The sequence below is a fragment of the Ovis canadensis genome, chromosome 9, assembly GCF_042477335.2.
Source record: "Ovis canadensis isolate MfBH-ARS-UI-01 breed Bighorn chromosome 9, ARS-UI_OviCan_v2, whole genome shotgun sequence".
NCBI lineage: Eukaryota > Metazoa > Chordata > Mammalia > Artiodactyla > Bovidae > Ovis > Ovis canadensis.
The window spans coordinates 42,423,248-42,449,255 of record NC_091253.1 but is presented as its reverse complement, the minus strand read 5'-3'; the positions used below and the strand labels follow the sequence as shown (position 1 = coordinate 42,449,255).

Sequence of the window (26,008 nt, the reverse complement as noted above, 5' to 3'; positions counted from 1 at the left end):
TGTCTAATCTGCTGTTAATACTATCCAGTGCATTTGCCATCTCTGAAAGTTTGATATGAGTCGTTTTACATTGCCCATGTCTCTCCTTAACACAATCATACGTTTATCAATATTTTCAGCATAAATAGTCTGTTTATAATAGCTGTTTTAATGGCTTTTTCTGTAAATCTATCATCTGTGTCATTTCTGTGTCTTTTCTATTGATTGATACTTCTTTTCATTTTAAGTTGTATTTTTCTCCTTCTTTACCTGCTTGGAAACTTTTTGAGTGTATACCAGATATTTTGAATTTTATGTTGTTGAGTACTAGATTTTTTAAAATTTCTTTGAATACTCTGAGGCCTTTGTTCTGTGGTACAGTTATTGGAAACAGTTTCATCGTTTTAAGTGTTGCTTCATGGTTTTTTCTCTGCGTCTGGAGGAGTACTCAGTCTTAGGTCTTAGTGCTGAAGCAGGACCTTCCCAAGTGTTCTCTGTAATGCCCTGAATTACCGTTTTTCCACCGGGTTAGCAGGAACAGCCACTGTCTCCTGACCCTGTATGAACTCTAGGCACTGTTCTTCTCCGCTCCCAAGGGATTGTTCCCTGATGTAGAGTTTCTTTATGTGCACATGCTGATCAGTACTCTGCCGATTACTTGAGGGGGATGTTTGGGTTTCTTTGTGCAGCTCTGGCTTTTCTGGTGCTCTGGCCTATGAACTTGAGCTCCTTCTGTCTCCATGGACTCTCGACCCTGTCCCATCAACTCAGGGAGCTGCGTAGTCTCCACTTCAGTTCCCCCTCCTCACTGTGTAGTTTGGAAATTCTTTCTGGAAGGTAAACTGGGGCAATTGTAGGCCTCATTCCTTTGTTTCCCATCTTTCAGGAGCTAGTATTCTTCTTGCCTGATGTCCCATGTCTTGAAAGCCATTGTTTCAAGTATTTTGTCTCATTTCTTTCCTTTTGGTTATTTCAAGCAAGAGGATAAATCCATTTCCTATTATACCATTATGGTCATATTCTTGATTCTTTCCAGGCAACCTGGAACATGAAAAGATGTTCCTAATCGTTAGACATTAGCTGATCAAAACCGTAGTGAGATATTACTGTATACCCATTAGGATAGCTGTTACCCATAAATGGGAAAATGAATGTTGAGGATGTGGAGAAATTGGAACCCCTGGGTATGATTGGTGTGAATTTCAAATGATGTAGCCACTCTGGAAGACAGTTTGTTGGTTTCTCAAAAGTTAAAATAGAATTACCATGTGACCTAGTGATTTTGCTTCTGGACATAGACCCCAAAGATTTGACAGCAGGGTCTCAACAGAAATTGTACCTTGATGTTCATAGTGGCACTATTCACAGTGTCCTAATGGTGGAGGCAACCCAAATATCTACCATCAGGTGAAGGAATAAACAAAATGTGTGGGTATGTGTATTGTCTGGGCTTCCCTGGTAAAGAATCCGGCTGCCAATGGAAGTAGACGCGGGTAGATCCCTGGGTCAGGAATATTCCCCGGAGAAGAAAATGGAACCCATTCCACAGTTTTACCTGGGAAATCCCATGGACAGAGGAGTCTGGTGGGCTAAGTCCATGGGGTTGCAAAAGAGTTGGACACGACTTAGTGAGTGAACAACAACAAATGTATATTGTGTACTAAAAAAAATATTCACAACCTAAAAGATGAGAGTTATGTTTTATTTGGTGGGAATTTTTAGGACTTCAGGCCTGGAAGGCAGCATCACAAGTAACCCCGAAATAAAGTGCTGTAATGAGCTGAGTGGGGAGGGGTAGTCAGAATATATAGACATTATGCAACAAAGGGTAGGTAGTCTGAACGTCGAAAGGTTATTGTTAATTAAAGAAAACCTGGTATCTCAAGTTAAGGAATTTAGTGCTTTTCTGTGTTTGGGAAGATACCAGAATCTGAGTTCCCTTAAATCATTCCTTAGATACGCATCTTAACTGTCTAGGGCCGGTATCCTGTGTTTTCTCATCCCGAGTTTCCTCAGGGCTCAGTGTGGGGGGTGACTGCAGTCTGATGGCTGCTAGGCAATAGGTACTTCCTTCCTGAGTTCCCTCAGGGCTCACCAGCTCACCTTCTGTGGCGGCTGCAATCAGTGATGACTGTGCCACCCCTTGTTTACTGATATGGCAGGAAATATACCATTTCTCAATGTGTGTGTATGTATATGTGTGCTTTTGTATATAGATACAGATATGTGTGTGTGTGTGTGTGTGTGTGTGTGTATGTGTTACGAAATTAAACTTGGGTCTGTCTGCTCTGTTGTAGTAAAGCCAGTCTGTTGACACCGAGTTGTGGTGAGGGAAAGTGCAGCCTTTGTTGCATGGCACCCCCAGTGTTTGGGGCTGAGCGTGGAGGCATGAGTTTGGGTCCAAAAGACCCAAACTCCACCGTGGCTTTCAGGGTAAAATTTTTAGTGACAGGGTTGCTAATTTTGTGATCAGGGTGACTGATCAGCTTGTGGACATTTTTCTGCTTGGTTGGTGCTGAAGTAGTCAGGAGTCACCATCATCCCACTTCTGGCAACATCCAGTCTGTGGCTTGTGTGCTTGTGGTCAGCGTGCAGCTAACTTATTCCACCTGGTGGGGTTTCAGTGTCAGCAGAACAACTCAAGGACATGGCTCAGGATAATACCTCTGTCCCCTGCAGAAGAATTGAAGGTCCTTGACTGTATTTAGTAGCTGAACTATTACTGTTTCATGTTGCTTGACAGCTTTCCTTTGTGTCTCCATTTTCTTACTTTTCTAATTAAATTTTTTCTTTGGAACTTGGGGAGGTCCTAGGAGGTGAAGCTTTTCTACAAGCGAGAGGCAGGATCCTATTCCATTTCATATACAGTGGTTATTATTCAGCATTCAAAAGGATTGAAATTCTGATACGTGGTACAAGGTGGATGAAACTTGAAAACATTATGCTGTGTAAATTTTTTTCTTGGCTTTTTTTGGGGGAAATACTCTTGTTAATTAAGGTTATATTTATCCCTTGAAAGTTGTATAAATAACCACATCTGTTACAAGAACTGTAATGGTGCATGGTAGAGATGCAGTTGGTTGACTGGGATTTACTAACTCAGCTAATTGAGAAGCTCGTGCACACAGGTCTTGTAGTGCTTGCAATTCAAATTCACACCTTGTTAAAATTACAAATTACAGTATAGCACAGACTTTTCAGGGTAGCTCTTGAATAACTGGGCTTCTCTGGTGGCTCAGACGGTAAAGTGTCTGCCTGCAATGCTGGAGACCCAGGTTCGATCCCTGGATCGGGAAGATCCCCTGGAGAAGGAAATGGCAACCCGCTCCAGTACTCTTGCCTGGAAAATTCCATGGACTGAGGAGCCTGGTAGGCTATATTCCATGGGGTCGCAAAGAGTCGGACACGACTGAGCAGTTTCACTTTTCGCTTGAATAAGTATAGTTTATGAGAAGTGAGTGACTGGCATCCATAGTTTTCCAGAATGTAAACGGTGTGTCTATGGGTGGTAGAACTATTGGAGAAGTTTATTTCTTTCTTTGCTATATATATATATATATATTTCATAATAATAATAAAAAAAGACAGAAAAGTCATTGGCTTTTCCCTCAAGGAAGAGGAAGAATCAGATCATGTATATTGACCATCTACTGGGCCTTATATTGTACTAATTGCTTTATGTATTAGTCTGTTTGAGCTGCTGTAACAAAAATATTATAGACTAAGTGGCTTATAAAACAGGAATTCTGACAGTTTTGGAGGCTGGAAGTTCTGCTATCTAGGAGCCAGCAAATATGGTGTCTGTTGAAGGCTCACTTCCTGGTTCTTAGCTGTCGTCTCATGTGTCCTCTGTGATGGAGGGGGTTAGGAGGTCTCCCTGGGACCTTCCAGGAAGGGCATTAATCCCATTTATGAGGGCCACACAGCATGGCTTCGCTCCCAGGTGCCATCACATTGGGGATTAGGTTTCAGCATGGAGTTTGTAGCAGTACATTTTTCATTTGAGCCTAAAAACAAGCTTGTGAAGTCAGTGCTGTTGTGCCCTATTTTCAGACAGGAAAGTGTATTATTAAAGGTATGTGACTGTGACCAGGTTATTTATATAATAATCAAGGCCACTCTGAAATCTTGCAACGAAAGTATTGGGTGGTGATTGAATGCCTCAGGATCCACGTCGATTGCTTTCTTATATCAGAAGAAGTGTGCACATGCACGTAAGAACTTTGAAAGTTATGGTGATAGAAAAGGGAAATTCATGGCTTTCATTGTATCTAAAAAGTTCAGTATTTCTCTCTGTAGTTTCTCATCAAGTACACTTTTTTTTTAGTAGTTATATATGTTAAAGTGTGACATATTATGTTATTAAAAAGTGACTCAAAAAATGGATTGCTCCAACCAGGCACTGGGAGGTGTTCCTGTGATGAGGAAACTGTGCTCTGCCTAATCATAGCCGTGTTCTCTGTGGCCTTAACTCCTGCCTTCTTTTCCTTCTTTCTCTTCCTGGTATCGGAACAAAGACTCAATTATTTTCCTTATTATCTTCAAGCTGCTCACTGTTAAGTCTTTTTCTGACCCCCTTGCTATCCTGAATTCCTTGTGGGTTTCCGACTGCCTGATGACATCTTTGTGTGGATGTCCTAAACATGCTGTGAGTCCAGAGTTCCAAGTCCTGTCTCTTCCTTCTAACCCAGGCTCATCCTTTTTATGTGGTCCTAGTTCATTTTCTTTTTTCAGCCTTAATCTACTCATTGTCAGGCCACGCAGAATTGGCCTCGAAATCACAGCATCCCTACCACTTCTTCCCTATATTGGGCCCCTTCACCTGTGGCCTGTCTTGTTTCCTTGCTTCATAACTGATTTCTTAGCTCCTATCTTTTTGTTAGATTCATCTTAATAAACATTATGACCTCATCATTTACTTATTTATACTTTCAGTGGTTCCCCACACAGCCTGAGAATCAAGGTCCATGTAACTTGACTATTACAGTTTAGCCTCAGGTCCTTCAAATGAATGAGGAAGAATATATACTATATAATTCTATTTATGTAAAATTCTAAAACATGCAAATGATTTTAGTGAGAGAGCAGGTCAGTGGTTTATTGGGAATGAGCGGGGAGATGGATGGATTACAGTGGGACAAAGAGAAAAGTTCTGGGGGTGATGGAAATGTTTATCTTGATTGTGGTAATAGTTTCATATGTCAGTGAAATTGATAAAGCATTTTCTAAAGTAGAAGAAGGATCTAAGTCTGTGTGCTTATGAAATATTCAAAATAGTTTGTTAAATGACAAAAACATACACTAATTGTGTAGAAAAATGTAAAGAATGTACATCTGCATGAACTGTCTCTGCTTTGACGAATCTCTGCGTTGAGGCAACTTTTTTCTGTGCTATTTTGAATTTTGAACCATGTACATGCATTAATTGTATTAAAAAATTTTTTAAAGGACACTTTACACTTTTATCCAGAATATAGTGAGAACTTCTACAGAATAGTAAAGAAAAGATAAATAGCTCACAGCTGTGGTCCTGTCCATTTTGTTATAGTGCCAATAATAGTAATAGCAATGATACCATTAATAACAGTACAGTAACTCTGAGTTATTGCTGTATGCCACACACTTTGGTAAGTGCTGATCATGTTATGTAGATGTTGTTATTAGCCCCATTTTGCAGATTAGGAGATCGAGACATAGCTGGTAAAGCAGAATGAGGTTCTAACTAGTGTATCCCCTGCAGTATAGCATGGTTATACAACTTGAAGGAAAAGCATGATGAAATCAAAAGATCATAGCTTCAGTTCATAATGTTGCCTTTTAGGACATATGATTAATTGATTCTTGATGTGACTTCCTATTCAGTATTGTTATCTGGGTTTTCCATTTATTTTATGTGTCTTCCAAGAACCCTTCCTATAGAGGGCAGCAGAGATACAGCGGTGAGTTTTCTACTAACCTACATTTTTTCAGGAAGCGTGAAGAAAATTGGCTTTAAGTGAGCTTTGTTATGTAATTCTCTTGTACTTTATATAGTGATTCCTATGCAAATACAGGTTTGTAGACTTAATAAATATCAGATAACCTGAGTGAGAGGTGGAGTTTTGTTGAAGGTGCGCAACAATAGCTGGGTGACACAAACAAGATCTGAAAGTAGTAGTTTTAAAGACAAAGCAAATGTGATTTTCACATTTCAAACATGGATTCATTATTATGAAACAGATGTTTTCTGTGTATTTTTAACAGTAAGAGCAGAACAAATGATTCAGTATCTCACAGAAGATGGAATAGGGAAAAATTTAATAAAAGTAGACTAGCAAAATTTTATATTTCTTGAGAGGATATTTAGAAAGTAATCTGGCAGACTTTGAAAGTATTTCTAAGTTTAATGAGCATGTTTGTAATTCTTTATTTATATTTTTATGAAAAATTGAAAGTAACACATGTAATTTAACATTTAATCATTTTAAATGATGAATCAGAATAAACTGATGTAACTAAATATGAACTAATTGTTAATGTCTGAGAACTCCCCAATTTATCTATGTGTAGACTTGGTGGAATTTGATTATGATGATCAAAAGCACGCATTTTGGAAGTCCTCTCTAAAATGTAATTATGTTTATATAAAAATGAAAATTTCATGCTTGTAAAGGGAAAATATAGGGCGTGTTTAGTCATGATTTCATTTGATTATATTTTGAAGATTTCAGTATAGAAACATTACATTTAAGAAACAAATTCAAGGCTTTCCTGGTGGTCCAGTGGTTAAGAATCCACCTGCTGATGCACAAGATGCTGGTTCCATCCCTGGTCCTGGAAGATCCCACGTGTCACAGGGCAACTGAGCCTGTGCTGCTACTCCTACTGTGTGCTCTAAAGCCTGTGCTTTAGAGTCTGGGAGCTGCAGCTGTTGAAACCCATGCACCTAGGCCTATGCTCCACAGCAAGAGAAACCACCATGATAAGCCCACGCACTGCAAGTAGACAGCAGCTCCCGCTCACTGCAGTGAGAAAACCCTCATGAAGCAGTGAAGACCAGCACAGCCAAAACTAAATAACTGAACACAGGGCTTTTTTAAAAAAAGAGACAGATTTGTACTCCAGTGTTCTCTTATGTTAAAAAGGAGGACTCCTAGGAGTAGTATTGAGGAGTAGGTACTTTTTGTTGTTATTTTACATTACAGTTTTGTGTGCATATATCTATAAACACTGTTCTTGATCTGATAGCGCTATAGCATATTTTGGTTTTTATTCTCTTTAGGAAAGTGAGTATGTCCCAATATCATTTGTAGCATTTGTTTCAGAACTTAGCATCCTTATTTTTCCACATCTCCCTTCTTAATTGGCTAAACCTTAGCTTATGACTTATCAGGTCTGAGACTTTGTCATTTTTTGTTCTAGTATAAATCTTACTCCTTTTTCACTGTCACCCTGTCATTTCTTTTACCTTCAATTTTGTTTCTTCTTCTGTTTCTTTTATTCCTAAATTCATCTGTTTTCTGGTATGAGAATGATAGAATAGAAAAAAGAGTGTTGTAGGAATTATCGTTACATGTATATAAATTAAAAAGTCATCATATGAGTCATTACAGTGTGACTTTAGTCCTCTAGTTTTCTAATTTAAAAAAGTCCTTAGGAATTCCACTCAGAGTAAGGACGGAGCATCATGTGTCAGATTACCTTTCTTACAAATAGCAATGACAAATTTTGGACATATAAAGTATATTAAATATATTTTAAAAATAAGTTTATATAAAAATATAAAGAGTATAAAAATACTTGAAGACAGTAGATAGAAGAATACAGCTGGCAGAGACTTGGAGGGGTTGGCATTTTAAAGAAGAGAATGGCACAAGCAAGGAGGGTTTTTCATTTATCACCACTTTTTACCCAAAGGCAGGCCCCTGTCAGTGTTGTTCAGGGTGACTAAACTTGGATAGAAATCATAACACAGAGTTTGGGGTATGGGAGGTCAAAGGTGAAGGTAGAACCTCCCAGAGAGAACCCCACATTCTGCGTATAGATCTTACAGGTTATAAGAACTACACAGATTTCAGCTGTTCTCCACTACACAGGAGAAAGCAGTGTACTTCCTGTACTCACAGGGGAGTGAGTATAGCCGAGTTAACTACTGTTTAAGCAGGAAGGTAAATACTCCTCAGAAGAGCATAACAGAATCCAGAGTCTACATCCCTGATAATGACCAGGATACACTTCGCATTTGTTAGACACAGACACATACACACGTAAACCCAGGAATGTGACACATACTTACAAGGCAGATAATTGAGACAGACCCTGATATATCAGAATATATTAGATAATATTAGGATATTAGAACTCAAATATTAGAATTACCAGATCTTGTAATTCTATTCCAGCACAGAAAGGAAAATATGCAAATAATGAATGCACCAAGCAAAAGACTCAACAGAAAATAGAAATTGAAGAGAACTTTATAGTTAAATGTACAGTTGTCTTTCAGTCACCAAGTCGTGTCCTTGTGACCCCATGAACTGCAGCACGCCAGGCTTCCCTGTCCTTCACTATCTCCAGAAGTTATCTCAAACTCATGTCCATCCAGTCAGTGATGTTACTTAACCATCTCATCCTCTGTCGCCCCCTTTTCTTTCTGCATTCAAACTTTCTCTGCATGAGTCTTTTCCATTGAGTTGGCTCTTCACATCAGGTGGCCAAAGGATTGGAGCTTCAGTTTCAACATCTGTGCTTCCAGTGAATATCAGGATTGATTTCTTTGGCATTGACTTGTTTGATCCCTTTGCTGTCCAAGGGACTCTCAAGTCTTTTTCAGGCAACACAGTTTGAAAACATCAATTTTTTGATGCTCCGCCTTCCTTATGGTCCAACTCTCACATCCACACGTGACTGCTGGAAAAACCATAGTTTTGATTATTTAGACCTTTGTTGGCAAAGTGATGTCTCTTTTTTAGTATGCTTTTCTGCGAAGGAGCAAGCATCTTCTAATTTTGTGGCTGCAGTCACCACCCACAGTGCTTTTGGAGCCCAAGAAAATAAAACTTGTCACTGTTTCCACTTTTTTCTAATGTATTTGCCATTAAGTGATGGGATCAAGCACCTAATTGATATTTGTAGAATACTTCATGCAATGCAAATACAATAGGATGCACATTCTATTCATGTGCACACGATATACATACCACAATGAATCATATATTGTGTCATAAAACATCTCAAAAAACTTCAAAAGATTGTAACTCTGAAGATGATACTCTGCAACCATGATAGAATTTAAAATAAAAATCAGTAATAATAAGATATCTAGGAGAAATTCATATTTTTAAAAATTAAAGAACATTTTCCCTTTTGATATGTAGATTTAATGTGAAATCATGAACATTTTTAAAGGCATCTACAGTAGATACAAAAGTATTAGTCACTCAGTCCTGTCTGACTCTTTGCAACCCCATGGACTGTAGCCCGCCAGGCTCCTCTGTCCACGGAATTCTCCAGGCAAGAATACTGGAGTGTGTTGCCATTTCCTTCTCTAGGGGATCTTCCTGACCCAGGGATTGAAATTGCATCTCTTGCATCTTCTGTATTGATAGGTGGCTACTTACCACTGGCCACCTGGGAAGCCCTATAGTTATGGTTATAGTTTTATTATAAAGAATATAACTCAGGAACAGCCAAATAAAAGGAAGAGACGTATAGGGAAAGCTGTTACGGGGGTGGAGGTGCGGCAAGGGGTAGGGAGGTCTCTTGGCCTGCTACTCTCCTAGCTCATGGCTGTGTTCACCAATTTAGAAACTCTTGCATACCTCACCATTCTGAGTTTTGTTTTGTTTTTTTTTAATTTAAAATTTTTAAGTTTTTGTACAGTTTAAAAAATTTTGATTTACAGTTATTACAAAATACTGGCTGTATTCCTGGTGTTGTACGGTATATCACTGAGCCTGTCTTACACCCAGCAGTTTGTGCCTCTTACTCTCCGACCCCTATATTACCTCTCCCCGCGCCTGCTTACTGGTAACCTGTAGTTTTTTCTCTGCATCTGTGAGTCTGCTGCTTTTCTGTGGTCTTCATTAGTTTGTTGTAGTTTTTAGACTCCACATATAAGTGAAATATCATACAGTATTTACCTTTCTCTAACTTATCTCACTTATCATACTTATTAGGCTTATCATCTGTGTTACTGCAAATGGTAAGAAATTTCGTTCCTTTTCTATAGCTGAATAGTATTCCGTTTTGTGTGTGTATGTACCACATCTTCTTTCCGCATTCGTCTGTTGTTGAACACAGGTTGTTTCCATGTCTTGGTAATTGTAAATAATGCTGCTATGAATATTGGGGCACATGCATCTTTTTAAATTAGTGGGGCTTTTGGATTCCACCCAGAAGTGGAATTACTGGGTCCTATGATAATTCTAGTTTTAGACTTTTGAGAAACCTCGATATTGTTTTCCACATTGCTGCACCAATTTACATTCCTGCCAACAGTGTACAAGGGTTCCCTTTTCTCTACATCCTCAGCAATGTTTGTTATTTGTTGACTTTTTGATGATATCCATTCACACAGGTGTGAGGTGGTATCTCATTTTGGTTTTGATGTGCATTTCCCTGATGACTAAGTGATGTAGAGCATGTTTTCATGTGTCTGTTGGCCCTCTGCATCATCTTGTAATGAGAACTTTTTGGAGATGTACTCAGCTTTCAAGTAAGCAATGCAGTATTTGTAACTACAGTCACCATGCTGTACATTATATCCGCATGACTGAATTATTTTATTGCTGGAAATATGTACTTTTGGACTCTCTTTATCCATTTCTCCCTTCCCCTTACCCTGCTTTCAGCTTCTGTCTCTGATAACCACCGGTCTAGTCTCTGTATTTGCAGCTTGGATATTTGTTGTTCTTATTGACGTTTTAAAGCTCCATGCATAAGGAAGTGAAAGTCGCTCATTCGTGTCTGACTCCTTGCGAACCAGTGGACTATACAGTCCATGGAATTCTCTAGGTAAGAATACTGGAATGGGTAGCTGTTTCCTTCTCCAGGGGATTTTCCTACTTCAGGGATTGAACCCAGGTCTCCCACATTGCAGGCAGATTCTTTACCAGCTGAGCCACAAGGGAAGCCCAAAAATGAAAGTGAAAGTCGCTCAGTCCTGTCTGACTTTTTGGGACCCCATGGACTATACAGCCTGTGGAGTTCTCTAGGCCAGAATACTGGAGTGGGTAGCTTTTTCCCTTCTCCAGTGGACCTTCCCAACCCAGCAATCAAACCGGGGTCTTCTGCACTGCAGGCGAATTCTTTACCAACTGAGCTATCAGGGAAGCCCCACACATAAGTTCTAACTTATTTAACTTAACATACTGCTGCGATTCATACTGTGTCCGCGAAGAGTCGGACACGACTGAGCGACTGAACTGAACTGAACTGAACTGCCATCAAGGTGCATCCCTGTTGTTGCAGATGGCAGCATTTCATTCTTTTTTATGGATAAATAGTATTCTGTTTTGTGTGTGTGTGTCTCATGTCTTTTTCTGTATTCATGCATAGATGGACACTTAGGTTATTCCCATATCTTGACTTATTATAAATGTCACTGTGGTGAACTAGGCCATGGGGGCATATATAGCCTCTAGAATTAGTATTTTTGTTTTCTTTCAATAGATACCCAGAGGTGGGATTACTGTAACTTTTAATTCCTTTCATGACTTTAAAAAAATTATTTTTTTTAATTCTTTGCTTACATATTATATTTGTATATGATATAAACCCGTTGAGACATTGTTGTAATTTGTGATTGATATAATTTATCTGTTTTATAGAAGTAGAGAAAAGAAAGGAGAGTTAAGTATTTTTTATAAAGTGCTACATGATCTTTCTTATTTATAATTTTTTCTGGTCCTTTTCATTTGTTCCTGTGGAATCATTACCATCTAGTGACATTTCCTTGGTCATTACAGCTTTGTTCCCACCACCTCCTTTGTTTATTGACAAATACATTACATTTCTATATGTTATATAATTATGTACATACTGTTTTATGCAACTGGTTTTCAAATCGGTTAAGAGAAAGAACATGCATTATACTTTTTAAAAATCAGGTAATCGCTTTCATTGAGACTTTTTTCATGTGAATTTATGTGGATTCTTAGGTCACTTGCTTTCATGCTTAAAACCTTCAGTTAGCTTATTTCATAAGTGGAGTCTGATACTTTTGATCAGTTTTTGTTTTCTGGGAATATTTTATTTTGCTTACATTTTGATAGATAGTTACATAAAAAGTTTTAGTTGATAGTTTTTTTTTTTTAATTCAGTACTTTGAATATGTCATCTTTCTGCCTTCTGGTCTACATTGTTTGTGATGAAAAGTGAGCTATTAATCTATTGAAAGTTCCCTTGTACATGATAAGTCATTTTCCTCTTGCTTCTTTTTGGATTTTTTTTTCTTTTTCTTTCAAATTTTTATATGATGTGTCTGTACCCCTTTGTGTCTATCCTACTTGGAGTGTTCATCTTACACGTGTAGATTTATCTAACAGCTTATCAACCAGAGACGTCTTAGTACGTCTTTTGTTACCTTAATGTCATTGATCAGAGACATTTCAGTATTCACTTATGTAAGAAATCACTGGCTGCAGGCATTAGTTTCTGTAAAAATCCCCTGGTCAATCATGTGTTAATTAAATTTAAGAGATTTATAGCCATCACTTTTTGGAAGGTTTTTTCTGCTTCTTCCTCTCTTTCTCTGTATTTTCATTAAATGTACGTTGGTACATTTAATGGTATCCCACATTTCTCAGAAAGTTTGTTCATTCTTTATTTTTATCTCTGTTCTTCATATTGCATAGTTTCTATTGTTCATCCGTTTCTTCTTTCAGTTTATATCTGCTATTAAACTGTTCTGATGAATCTCATTCTAGTTATTGAACTTTCCAACTTCAAGATTTCTGTTTGGTTCTTTGTCGTCATACCTATCTTTACACTTTAAAAAAAAAAAGAGATATAACTCAAATGCCCAGAATTTACCCATTGAAAATGTACAATTCAATGATGTTTAGTAAGTTGTGCAACTATTGCCACTTTTTAACCCAGGATATTTTTATAATTTCAGAAAGAAACCCACGTTGATTAGCAATCAATCTCATTTCACTCCTCTCACATCCCCTAGAACTTTCTGGTCTGTATTCATTTACCATGAATTTTCCTGTTCTAAGCTTTTTGGAGTCATAATGGAGTCATTAATACGTGGCCTTCTGTGTCTGGATTTTTTCAGTAGGTGCACTGTTTTCAGGGTTCACCGGTGTTGTGTGTATCAGTACTTCGTTCTTAGGGTGAAGTAGTATTCCATTGCATTGATGGAATATTATATTCCACATTCCACAATGGAAATATTGATATACCACATTTTAAAAAAATCCATTCATCAATCGATGGACATTTGGGTTCTTTTTTACCTTTCAGCTGTTATGAATACTGTTTCTCTATAGTTAAAGTACGAGTTTTTCTCTGAACATGTTTTCAGTTCTCTTATGAATATACTTAGAAGTAGAATAGCTTGATCAGTGGTCACTCTGGTTAAACTTTTGCCGGGACTGTCAGACTGCTTTCCATAATGAGTTCACCATTTTTTATTCCCACCAGCAATTTATGGTCTCTCCATTTTCTCCATATCCTTACCAACACAGCCATACCGCTGACTTTTTTCTTCATTTGTTTTCTTAATAATAGCCACCCTCAAGAGTGTGAAACAGTGTCTCATTTTGGTTTTTATTTGCTTTTTAATAGCTAAATGGTTTTGAGCATTGTTTCATGTGCTTATTGGCTATTTGTATATACTTTTGTAATTTCTCTCTTCAGCTTCTTTTTTCTTTCTTTCTGTTCAGATCTTTTACCTATTTATCACTTGGCTTATTTGGGTTTTTACTGTTGAGATAAAAGAGTTCTGTATATAGTGTATACATGTGTTATCTGATACATGACTTGGGAATATTTTCTCCCATGTATGAGTTGTCTTTTCACTTTCTTGATACTGTCCTTGGTTGCAAAAGGTTTTTATTTTGCAGAAGTCCAGTTTATTTATTGGAGAAGGCAATGGCACCCCACTCCAGTAATCTTGCCTGAAAAATCCCATGAAGGGAGGAGCCTGGTAGACTGCAATCCATGAGGTCGCAAAAAGTCGGACACGACTGAGCTACTTCACTTTCACTTTTCACCTTCATGCATTGGAGAAGGAAATGGCAACCCACTCCAGTGTTCTTGCTTGGAGAATCCCAGGGACGGGGGAGCCTGGTGGGCTGCCGTCTATGGGGTTGCATAGAGTCGGACACGGCTGAAGAGACTTAGCAGCAGCAGCAGCAGTTTATTTATTTTTTTCTTTGATTCCTTGTGCTTTTTTGTGTCATATATAAAAAACTATATAATATATGGCCATGCAGATTTGAACCTATGTTTTCTTCTTAAAGTTTCTGTAGTTTTACCTTTTAAATACTGATGTATGATCCTTTTTGAATTAATATTTTACTTGGTTTTAGGCTGGGTGAAATTTGTTCTTTTTCGTGAGTATGTCCAATTGTCCCAGCACCATGTGTTGAAAACTGTTCTTTCTCCATTTAAAGGTCATGGTCTCCTTGTCAAAAATCAGCTGACTATGTATGGATGGGTTTATGTCTGGAATCTAAGTCATTTTCCACTGATCTGTATGCCTCCCCTTTTGCCAATTCTGTCTTCTTTTGATTAGTGTAGTTTTGTAGTAGATTTTGAAACTGAAAAGTCAGTATTCCCTAACTCTGTTTTTCTTTTTCAAGATTGTTTTGGCTATTTTGGGCCTGTTCCATTTACATAGGTATTTTAAAATGAGTTTCCTATTTCTGTCCTCTTCTGCCCCACCCTTGCATGGCTGGGAGGACCTGTTTCCTTCTCTTGGTGTTGGTGTGTGGGAGGCAGAGGAGCATTCCGCAGGAAAGAGACCACATTCTAGTAATGACCCAGTAGTGGTCAGGGCCTGCAGATTTCAGGAGAGGCATGGTTGGAAGAGTGCTGTTCTACTTTTATGCTGTAAATTTCCTAACTGTAAATGTAACATGACCAGAAAGCCTAATTATTCGCACATTGCTGCTTACACTGGTTAAGACTTGAGGTCTTCAAACAAGTAAACAAAATCTAACAACAACCTTTGAGAAAATCATTGGAAGTTAGTGATTAGGTGATACAGTGGAGGAAGAGTATCATTAGTAGAGATATAACCAACATTGACTAAATGGCATCGAGGAACCACAGCACATGTGTACTGTTTCAATACCAACATGTCCTAGGAGCATTGTGAGTGGTAACAGTAGTCACTTTTTCTTAAGTGGGAGTTACGAAATTAGTTTTGCACGCAGATATGATGTCTATGCTGCTAAGTCGCTTCAGTCGTGTCCGACTCTGTGCAACCCCATAGACGGCAGCCCACCAGGCTCCCCCGTCCCTGGGATTCTCCAGGCAAGAACATTGGAGTGGGCTGCCATTTCCTTCTCCAATGCATGAAAGTGAAAAGTGAGAGTGAAGTCTCTCAGTTGTGTCCGACTCTTCGTGACTGCAGCCTACCAGGCTCCTCTGTCCATGGGATTTTCCGGGCAAGAGTACTGGAGTGGGGTTTCATTGCCTTCTCCTATGATGTCTATACTACACCACAAAGAATATTTATGTGCATGATTGCACAGTAGATAGACACTGAGTATCTGTTTTTCTACTCCATATTTGAAAACTTCATTGATAAATCACTATAGCTCTCATGAGCCCATGAGAATTTTGTAAAATCAATTATTTATTCAGACAGTTGCTTTACAAAAACCATAAGCTCAGGACTGCCCCATAGCCTAGAGGTTTACATCAGTGAACAGAATCCAAGTTGTCGGTGGGATGTCAGCCTTGCTGTTCTTTTATACTAATTGATAGCGTACCTGAGAACAGGGAATGTTTTCATGAGTTAAGGGTAGAGTGAGTAATATCAGTTGAGCTTGCATTGTTTTACTTTAAACAAAGGTATTATTTATAGTGTATCTTCATGGGTGAATGCACCCTGAGGAGTATGAGTAAAACATTTCTTTAACTAGATCTGTGAACTTTGTGTTCTTATGACTGCCTCTGAGGGGCCTGGGCTGGGTAGAGAACAGAACTACAGCGTTCAGGTGTTAACAGTTACAACCTTCAGTCCACAGTAGAATTGACTTTTTAATTATAACAAAGTTTTAAGCCTAGGCCTACTTCTAGGTGCAATATTGGTCCATGTATCCTTAGTTATCAATTGTTATCAAGATATTTAGATTAGTTTTAACATTCATCTGAGTAAATCATATTTGATTGAAAAAAGAAGCTTTTATCAGAAGGTAAACCATATATATTTCCAGTTTTTTTTTCCTTTGACTTCCTATGCTAGTATTATTTACAACTTACTTTAAACATAATTTGAAATAATTATGAACAAATAATTATGTCATAGTTTTGAAAGAGTAAGGTTTAAAGTATATAAGAATAAATGTTCAAGATTTTTTAACATTTTACTATGTTGAGGAAAATCATTTGACTACGTAATTCTGTCTGTCAGAGTTAAAGACGTGATAGGCTTTGATCTTAAGACATAGTTTGTGCTGTTGTAAGACGAGAGACCTGTGAAAGTGCTTAGTAAAAATTAAGGCTGGAAACTAAAGGGTGAACAAACATCTGTGCTTTCATCGCGGCCTTCTACCAGTGTAGACTGCCGAGTGTTTGTGGTTTGAGTCTTGTCTCTGTGAGTCCTGTAGGACTCCTGTGGTTTCCCTGGATTAGGAGCTGGTTGCGAACTGCTGCAGTTCATGAGGATGAACTATCGTAATGTTACACGAAGGATGGCGCTTTCGGAGTAGGAGGAAAAGCAGATGACAAAAACTAAAGGAGAAGAGAAGTGTTTTTTTCTGAAAGTATGTAGACTCCCTGCAGATTATGTGTTCTTCTCATTTGCATCTTACCTTTGTGGATGAGTTAACGTAACCTGTGTGGGAATGACATAACTTTCCTATCTCTTACTTATTCTGACTGGATCGCATGAGAGGACTGCACTGTGGCCCACATTTTTCTCCAGGGCTTTCTGCGGAAGTGAGTCAATACGTTGTTTCTGGCTTTACTTGCTGGCCCTCCCTCCCATGCCAGCGTTGGGTGCATTGGAATTTTCCAGGTATATCATTAGAGGAGGCAGCATAGAAAGGGCCGGAGCAGGATTCACAGTGCCTGGGGAAGTCCCAGGGATTGTTCCAGGAAGTACTGAAAGTGAGCCAAATGGAGTAGGGCTAAAAAAATGACCTGAATTAAAAATGGACAGAACACTGAAAAGCCTTCGTCACATTTAACTATCTTTTATTATCATATTTAAAAACTGATTTAAAATGTAAGCTGAGATTTCTTTTTAGCGTGGATTTCAACACCTTTTTTTATGCTTGTGCCAAGAACACAGTGTTCTGTTAAGTCATTCAGTGACGAAGACTGCTGGCTTGCTGCCAACCAGGGTCAAGTTCATTCAGATAAGCTCCAGTGTAGATACTAAACTGAGTGAGGAACATTCCTCTGTCTTGGCATGTTAGGTGGGTTTGGAGGATCAGTTGTTTTCGAAGATTGTTGTGCTAATGTCACATTCTTGTCTGTTTGTTGACTCTGCATCTGACTTAGTGAAATAGTGCTGCTCTCCTAACCATTCCAGACGAGTATCTAGCAGGCCCGGTATGAACTCTGCTCTGTCATGGGAACTGTTGCTTTATACCACTGAAGGGAACACACGGGATTCAAGAAGTGCTCTTTTCAGTCACATATGCGAATTGAAGCTGGAAAAGGTGGATTAGAAGGAAGAAAACTGCTATCAAGTACCCATCTTTAAGGATTTTATTCATCCTTTCACTCATTGGAATGAATGGTTCTTTCTTAGTTCCTTGGTTTAATTTCTCAGTTACCATCTTTGTTTTCCAGTTGCAGAAATTCATTGACTCTGTTATATTAAAAATGCACTAAGTACACAGAAATCTTAACAACCAGAGCTATTTTGCCTGAAAATTACATTTAAACAGTTTTTTTTTGAAAGTATTTAATTTGTCAATGTGTGAGTGAGCAAACATATTTTGACTTGTAAGTGGCTTACTAGATCCTCAGAAGATTACTTTTTTCCTGTTCATTGTAATATTTAACCAAGGATATGGAGTTGGTGTTGCTACTGATAAAGTTTAAAGAACGCTTGGGTTACTTACTGTCTGCTAGAATATGCGGTTTGGGGGCCAGTGTCCGGTGATGACCCTCTTTCCGTGACTGGTCACGGTGTCGCATAATGGTTCTCTTTCTGTGACTGATCACCGTCTTACTCGTTAATGCCTGTCTGGACTCGAGCAGGATGCTTTGTCCTCATCGGCTCACTGGGTACCAACAGTCGGCCAGTTAATGGATACCAGTCACATCACGGGTCAGACGTGTGATGATGGAGCATTTAGGTCTGGGATCATACTTTATATCATAAAAAATAATCCCATGAAGCAAATAAATCATAAACATATGCCTTTACAGACTTATTTAAAAGCAAACATGTTATCAAAAGCTGTAACATAAGTATTTGTTTAGCTCATTTTTCTGCATGGGTTACTTTGGGCTTCTAGTAAAGCTTGAGCAGAAGAAACTTCTTTCATCAAATCTTCATGTAGCAAGCATACTAATTTACCACTCTTCCAAGGACCTTTGAACAGTATAAAATATTGTTAATGCAGATGGAATATGCATGAATTTCTCAGAAAGCCTTAGAATGTTAAGTGCTGGAAGGAATATAGCATTTCCTCCCTTCCTCAAGAGGCACTTTGTAGTGTTAGCAGAGAGTTGGGGTTGGGCATTATATCGCCATAGCACTCCTTTTGCTTCCGTTGTGCCCTTTGTCATAGCTCCCAGCAAACACTGCCTTTCTCCCCAGCTAGACTGAAGTTTCTTGAGGTCCAGGGTCTACCTGAGTGAGGGAATGAATGAATGAGTGAAACAGAGGCAAGACATGCAGATGGACAGTGGCAGGGACTTTGTAAAAACACTACTGGCAAGACTCATATGTTCTCAAGTTAAATACCTGTATATGTGGTGAAAGCTGAACTAAATACAACTATTTAAACATTCATTCTTATGGAAATTGAATTGCTGATATTATATTTTTTGTCTGTTTATTTGCCTGCATTTCTCTACTTTTATCAGAAAGCTTTATGCCTGCAGTGAGGGTGACAGGACGGAGTAATGGGGTCAGAGTGCTGTCGTGGGAGCAGGATTTCCCATCCAGTCACTGTGCCTGTCAGTATCCAAACTCCCAGATTGTAGTTGAGGATACTTAACAAAGTATGTGTCCTGATATCATCAAAATTTTCAACTGTGAGAAAAGCTAAGTGGAGAAAGATTCTGTACTTAATTAGGAAAAAGTTAAACAAATGACTGTGTAATAAGCATGCATGATCACATGGCTTAGCCACTTGAAAACGTTTTACCAGAATTTTGTGATACTTACATTCCAAGTAGAGAGCTCATTAACAAAGCACACGGGTCTCATAGGTTGAATGGGTGCTAATGGTCTATATCACTTATATTTCTAGGAGAAATTGTAATGGAGACACTCTTCAGTACACAGCACGTTTGTGGTGGGTGGGAGCAGGGGATACCTGCTTATAGTCTACTCAGTTTAGTTGAGTGCTCATATAAAAGGTTTTGATTCTTAAATAAGTAGGAGTTTAAGGAGTAGGGGAAAGTGTGAATTTATCAACAGGGATTATAAGGGAAACGCGTTAAATTTTCCATACTACTGTGCTTCTTGCTCATCTTTTACTGTGTCTTCCATCCAAATTGCTGGACCTTTGACACACCTTGCTGTTTGGATCTGAGGGAGGGAACATCATTCCACTGTGTTTCCACATCGCAGCACCCACTGCCTCCACGTCCCGACATCCGCTCCCTAGCTAGTCGGAACTTGTGCTTCTCTTGCCTGTGTTAAGATATCAGCGCACTGCTCTGCTCCCTGTGTATCTTACAGATTTTAAAGATATCCCACTAGGTACTAGGATTTCTGCCTGAAAAAAGCACTGAGTGGAGCACTGAAGGCCAAGGGAAAGAGGACATTTGCTTAAGTCAAACTTCTTTCTTTTATCTTATCCATCCTTTCTCTGTGGCTATGAGTTACGTTCTTTCTGTGGTATGATGGAGCAAAATAGCACTTATTTTCCCCACTGTATGATTTCTGCTTCTTTTATTGAGCTGAACTTCTAGGAAAGAAAGCTCAAAGGGCCTTATTTCCTTAAATATGTGCCTTTGTTTTGTTTACTTATAAGAAAGAAATTTGAAATCTGGAATTTGGAGTTCTGAAAAAAAAAACTGGAGAAGAAAATGAGAAAGAAAGGAAAGGAGATTTCTTATGTGTTGAGGATGTAGTGTTTTAAAGCTGCATTAAGGTCAGTAAATCATATTAGAAAGGATTAAATATAAATATGCTTATTTGCAATTCAGTAGATTTGTGAGTGTTTCCTCACTAAAATGTGGCTTGCACATATTTTATTCTGACAGTTTTTGCTCTCCACCCTGGTAAAAATTGCCATCCGTATTTATAAAATCTGTTAACAAGTGAACTGGGCTCTGGGCATAACATTTAATTTATTTAATTGAAAAATATTGAATAATTATCTTATTTTTTCCCCAAATAACTGCACATCCAAAATGATAGGTTTACACTGTATGGTTCACTCCTGAGTTTGGTGCATTTTCCTGTGGTGGCAGGAAGGCAGGACCAGAAACAGATTTTCTTAAGATTCAGATTTAAGGCTGAGATCTCCTTCTGCCCATTGCACAGCAGTCTTGTGACGTGAAGACAATTAAATACATTCACGTCTGCTCTTTCTATAGTTGTCTCTAATATGGAATGGCATTGGCTCAAACTGTCTCACAAGAATTTCTCAATTCAAGAGCACTTTCTCACCTTTATATTACTTCAGTGGGAAACTTCAAAGGTTCTATTTTCATGTAATCTTTCTTTTCTATGGGTTTTAGTCCTGCCCAAAGTTATTTATATTTAAGAAGTTAGGATGTAGGGTACACACGTGAACACACACACGCTGTTTTGAGTTTTGTCTGCATTATTAATTCATAATCCAGTAACTTTTCTATAGTCTCTCTAGCTGGAGGTAATTAGAATCAGCACTTTTATATAATTTATTTTCATTTTAAGATGTGAACTCTGTGTGACTGGGATTTCATGGACATCTGGTAATAAGAATGAGACGTAGTGTCTCAGACCCTTTTACTTGTATAAGTTTTTAGTTGAGTTCTATTTTTATATTATTATCCGTGGCACATTAGACGAAGAATTCGTATCACCTTTGTTAACATTCCGTCAGAACACTGTTAGTCCGAAATGTTGACAGCATCATTCCTTTAAAAGTACTGCAGACAAGGCCTCTGCTTGTTTGGGAGTCCCTGGTCCCAGTTCTGTGCGTCAGAGCACATGGAGAGCCTGAGATGGCCTTCCCTTTCTGCTGTACCCACAGAGGCAGAATTGAAAAGAGAGTTTACGAATGCAGGAATGCAGGATAGTGATTTTATGTCTCAGCCTGTTCTGCAGGAATGACGGTGGGGAATGAATATTTTAATTCTTTTTCTCATTTTTCTTGAAAATCAGCTTAACCATTGCAGTCAAACTTGAGATTTGATCACTCGACTTAACACCCTGTACAGCTTGTCGGTGTCTTCCAGTTTGAGGTAGAGAGGACCCCATCTCTAAGGAGAGTGCAGTCATTTGTGGGCATATATGTTTCAGGTATTTTGTGTGTGTCCAGAATACATCATGAGCGGTAGTTCTCATTGTGAAATTCACCACTAGCTTTCTCCTTCCAGGTATTCTTCCTGCTTCAACAAATGAGTCCTCACTAGCAACAAACCGCAGCAGTATGATCAGGGTTGCCTATCAGACTGAACAGTGCATATGTATGTGTGTGAAACTGCTTGAAAGAGCCTGGTACGCTCTTTACAGAAATGGAGAGACTGGCTTTTCCAGAAAACAGTCAATAAGAATCATTGCTGTGTGGCTGGTTATTTCTCCTTAGTTCTTAAGCAGCCAGAGGACATCGCACTCAAGTGGTGATCCCGTTTATTGTGCTCACTGGGGAGTTTACTCTGCTCACCTGTCTCTGTCTGTCATTGATCCGTCTTAGCACAGGTCCCCAGGTTGGAGGCCTGTGGACCAGGGGAGGGGTTCAGAGCGTCAGGCCTCAGAGGGCTTGCCGGGCACAGGACCTGCAAGCTGTTAGGAAGCTCCCGCAGGTGCTGCTTTACTGGAATGTGGCTCCCACATCACCAGATCTCTGTTGCCAGGAAGCTCTCCAGGTTTATCTGTAAAAGTCTCCCCATTTCTACATGTAGGCAGCTCATACAAAGAAAATCAAAACAAAAAGTGAAAAACTCCATAGGGCGAAAAGCAAACATGGAAACTTCTCGGCTGACTGCCAATCTGAGGCAGTGTTGATGCTTCACGGTGCCCATCACCTTGTTCTTGGAACATTGCTTTAGTGCTGTTTGTATTCATGGGCGGGTAGGACTCTGATTCAGCATTTATTTAATGTTATGGTGAGCATTCACCTATGTTTTTCACACCTTGCTTAGATTCTGTTGTGCTTTTTAATATTGAAAATAAGTGATAAGTGATGCTGATGAAACTGTAAAAAAAAAAATTACTGCTGATAAATGGATTAAATGACCACATTTACACAAAAGGAGGCATCTAAAGTGCTAGTGCTGTGGCCTTGAGCAGGTTGAAAACCTGCTCTGACTTCACTTTCGGCCCTGAAGTTCAGACGGTGATATCTGCTATTAGAACTTGTCAAGTTCCAGTGAGACCACATAAGAGGATGAAGGATTTGTAAATGATAAAGTATTATATGAATTTATCATCACAATAAATCATTTTTATTAATAATTGAGTTCCTTGTATACTGAGTGCCTTCCAGCCATCTGACCATTAGTAAGGAGACAGGGTGGATGTACACTGACCGTGGACTATAGGTCAGTGACATACTGTGGCTCCCAGGAAGGGCCTGAGTGGGGGCTGCCAACCCCACGCCTAGTTAGGGAGTTCACTGCCCCAGGGAAGACTTCAGGCTTGGACTCAGTAAGGCTGCATTAAGTGGACAGGAGTTAAAACCAAATATTCAGATGTGAGGCCTGTGTAGAGAAGTCATTCTCCAACCAGCAGCAGAGCACCACTTGGGAGCTTGTTAGAAATACAGATTCTCGGGCAAGCCACAGACCACTGAATCAGAGTCAGGGGCGAGGCCCAGCTGTCCTTAATGAGCTCTGTAGGCGTTCTGTGACGTGAACATTGCCAAGACGGAGAGGCATTCGGAGGGGCAGGAATATTTGTAGGAGAGTAGTCTTGGAACTGGCGTGTGTGGGGAGATCCGGAACTCAGGGCTCCAGGAGTGCAGGAGTGCTTGCCTAGTTTGGCTCAGTAGGATCTGGAAGAGCAGGCCCTCAGTGGTGGGTGTCAGGAACACAGGGCTCGTCAGCTGTCAGGTCACGGCCAGTGCTCCTGGGCTGCCTTTGTGGTGGTCGTTCAGTCCAGAGACTCTGCATGCTTCATGTCTTCTGACCTGAGTCTAGATTTTGGAGTAGCCAGAGGGGCCCCAGGAAGGCATAATGGTTAGTGTGAGCCTAATTGCAGTGTGGTGGAGGGCTGTGGGGCAGTGTGGCATATGTGTGTGTGTGTGTGCATGGATGTGTGCAACATGGCAGGTGCAGTGGAGGGCTGTGGGGCTGTGTGTAGGGTGTGTGTGTGCATATGCACACACTTGCGTGGAAGTGTGCAGCACAGCAGGTGTGGTGGAGAGCTCTGGGGCAGCTTGGAGGGGGTGTGTGTGTGCGTGGATGTGTGCAGCACGGCAGGTGGTGTGCACACTTCTTGAGTTTGGTGGGGAAGAGGCCTGCTGTGCTGCCCAGAAACAAGAGGCTGTGAGGGACTGTCTTGCGTGGTGTTGACAGAACACGTGCCTCATGTTTGTAGACACACAGTAGCTGTGATGTGTGGTGGGATCAGAAGACCCCCTCAAGACTGTTGCAGAGCTGTTGGGACTGGCCTGGGGGACCTTCCTCCCATCACTCTTGGACCACACACCTTTACACATCACCACATCCGATTTCTGCCATTTCTAGAATATGTGCGTTGTGTTTTTTGGCCTGTTTTTAAAAAATGGAATAAATTAGGTATACAAAAATAGAGAAAAAATCATGAGCACCCATGAATCTGCACAGCCTGGGAAATAACACATTACAGGGAGAATTTAGGCACCCTCCTCCCATCTTTACCCATGTTCCTGTTTTGGGGGTCAGTATCACCTCCACTTGATCAAAGCCTTACCTATCCCGTCTTGTCTCGCCTCTCCCTAGTGAGCCAACAATGCAGTGTGTTTTGTCAGAGGTCGTGTTACAGTAAGTTCCAGGGAAGACTCATGGGCTAATTCATGTTGCAAAAGTGTCTCCTGGGGAATTAAAAGACATAGAAATTAGAGCTATTTAAAGAAATGTTATTTAGATAGGAGAATATTTCAAACTCTTCAGTTTCTGGGTTCCCCTCTGTCCTTGCCCCCAACCCTGCCTCTGACAGTGACCTCTCAGAAGGGAGGCTTGTTGGATGGCCCCTTTCCATGCCTGTGTTTGGAAGCATCACAGAATTCTGCATGTTATTAAAATGATTCTTTTAAGAAAAGCATTCGCTTTCTGAATTCGGTCTTCAGAAGAGCAGAAACATGCTTCGTGCTGCAGTTCAGTTTGGGGGCCACTGAGCTCACATTTGGTCCGGAGAGTGCGGTGGTCTGCTGCCAGTGTGCTGTTGAAGGGGCTTCTGCCCTCCCCCTCCCTGCTTCTCTCTCTCCCTCTCTCCTTTCCTCCCTCTCCAGGAGTTAAGGAAAATCACTCTCTTCTAGCAGAGTTCTTCCAGCTGTTTTGGGGGCTTAAAGTGAAGTGGCTGAAGTGCCCGTAAAGTACTAAAATCAAAGGTAGGCATCTGTTTTAAATATACCTGGGTCACTGTTTCAAAGGAGAACATAGAGAAGGGGGAATAAACTCTCTGTGTTTAGTGGTTGCTCCTATAAAGCATTATTCTTCTGTTAATATGAAATAAAACATTTGGTTCATTGTGAAAGCGTACTGCTCAGGAGAGTAAACGATCACATTTAATCCTGAGGATACCTCCCTGAACTCTTTCATGGCTCCTGCCCTCGCTGGCCATCAAGCCAAGGTTCCTCTGTGCTGGGGGTTCACTCCCAAGTCCTTGACTCTGGAGTTTGGGCCTTACTTTGAAGAGCCGTGGTTGTCTTGTTGGCCTAATCTGGGCCAGAAGCTGCCACAGGAAGCGTCGATTTGGTTTCAGGCTGTGTTCTGGTTCTTTGTTTATTGTTCTTTGTTTCTTAAGTTGACATATGATTGGCATATAACGTTATAGTAGTTTCAGGTATACAGCATAATGATTTGATTCTTTTATATATGTTACAGAATGATCACCAAAAGTCTAGTTCAAATCCCTAAGCAGTGTTTTTGATCCTGTAACTTCAAAGCAGGTTTTGTTTTTGTAGAGCCTAGTCCTAGGTGAGGTTCCAGCTCCACTAGCTGGCTAGGTCTGCTCAGTTGTTTAATTATCAGTCGCAGGCCCCACATAGAATTCTCATTTGGAAAATACCCAGTGTTCATTTGATTTCTTTCAGTGGTGACAAATCTTACAGACTTTTTTGAAAATACCAGGTTTCTCATGAAGTCTTCTCAGGGGCATTTCTGATAAAGCAGGCCTCATAATCCAAAAATGTTTATTGAAAAGTGTCTCCATTTCTAGCAGTTAGGTTTTTCCTTTGAGCTTGTGGTCAGACCTTGTCTTGGGTCCACAGCTGCTGCCCAGTCTCTGGTGACTTTCCAGCCTTTCCCTGCAGGCACTGGGGCAGGTAGCAGATGGGTAGGCTTTATTTTTTCTGTATTTTTAACTTTTAATTGATTCAGTTTT

General features: G+C 39.8%; 1 protein-coding gene across 11 annotated transcripts in view; it reads left to right on the top strand.

The window, feature by feature from the left end:
* The window catches only part of SPIDR (scaffold protein involved in DNA repair), a 283,040-nt gene that overhangs the window by 52,082 nt on the left and 204,950 nt on the right, over positions 1 to 26,008 (top strand). Inside the window, exon 1 of one of the 11 annotated variants that reach the window (XM_069599977.1) lies at positions 2,284 to 2,412. The exons of 4 other annotated variants lie outside the window; for them this stretch is intronic. In XM_069599977.1, coding sequence (XP_069456078.1) covers positions 2,332 to 2,412 — 81 coding nt within the window. In that variant the 5' untranslated portion in view covers positions 2,284 to 2,331. Of the gene's footprint in view, positions 1 to 2,283; positions 2,413 to 16,686; positions 17,080 to 17,435; positions 17,562 to 26,008 lie in introns of those variants that run through there. 6 more of the 11 variants (XM_069599976.1, XM_069599981.1, XM_069599982.1 and 3 more) reach the window with 6 other exon arrangements.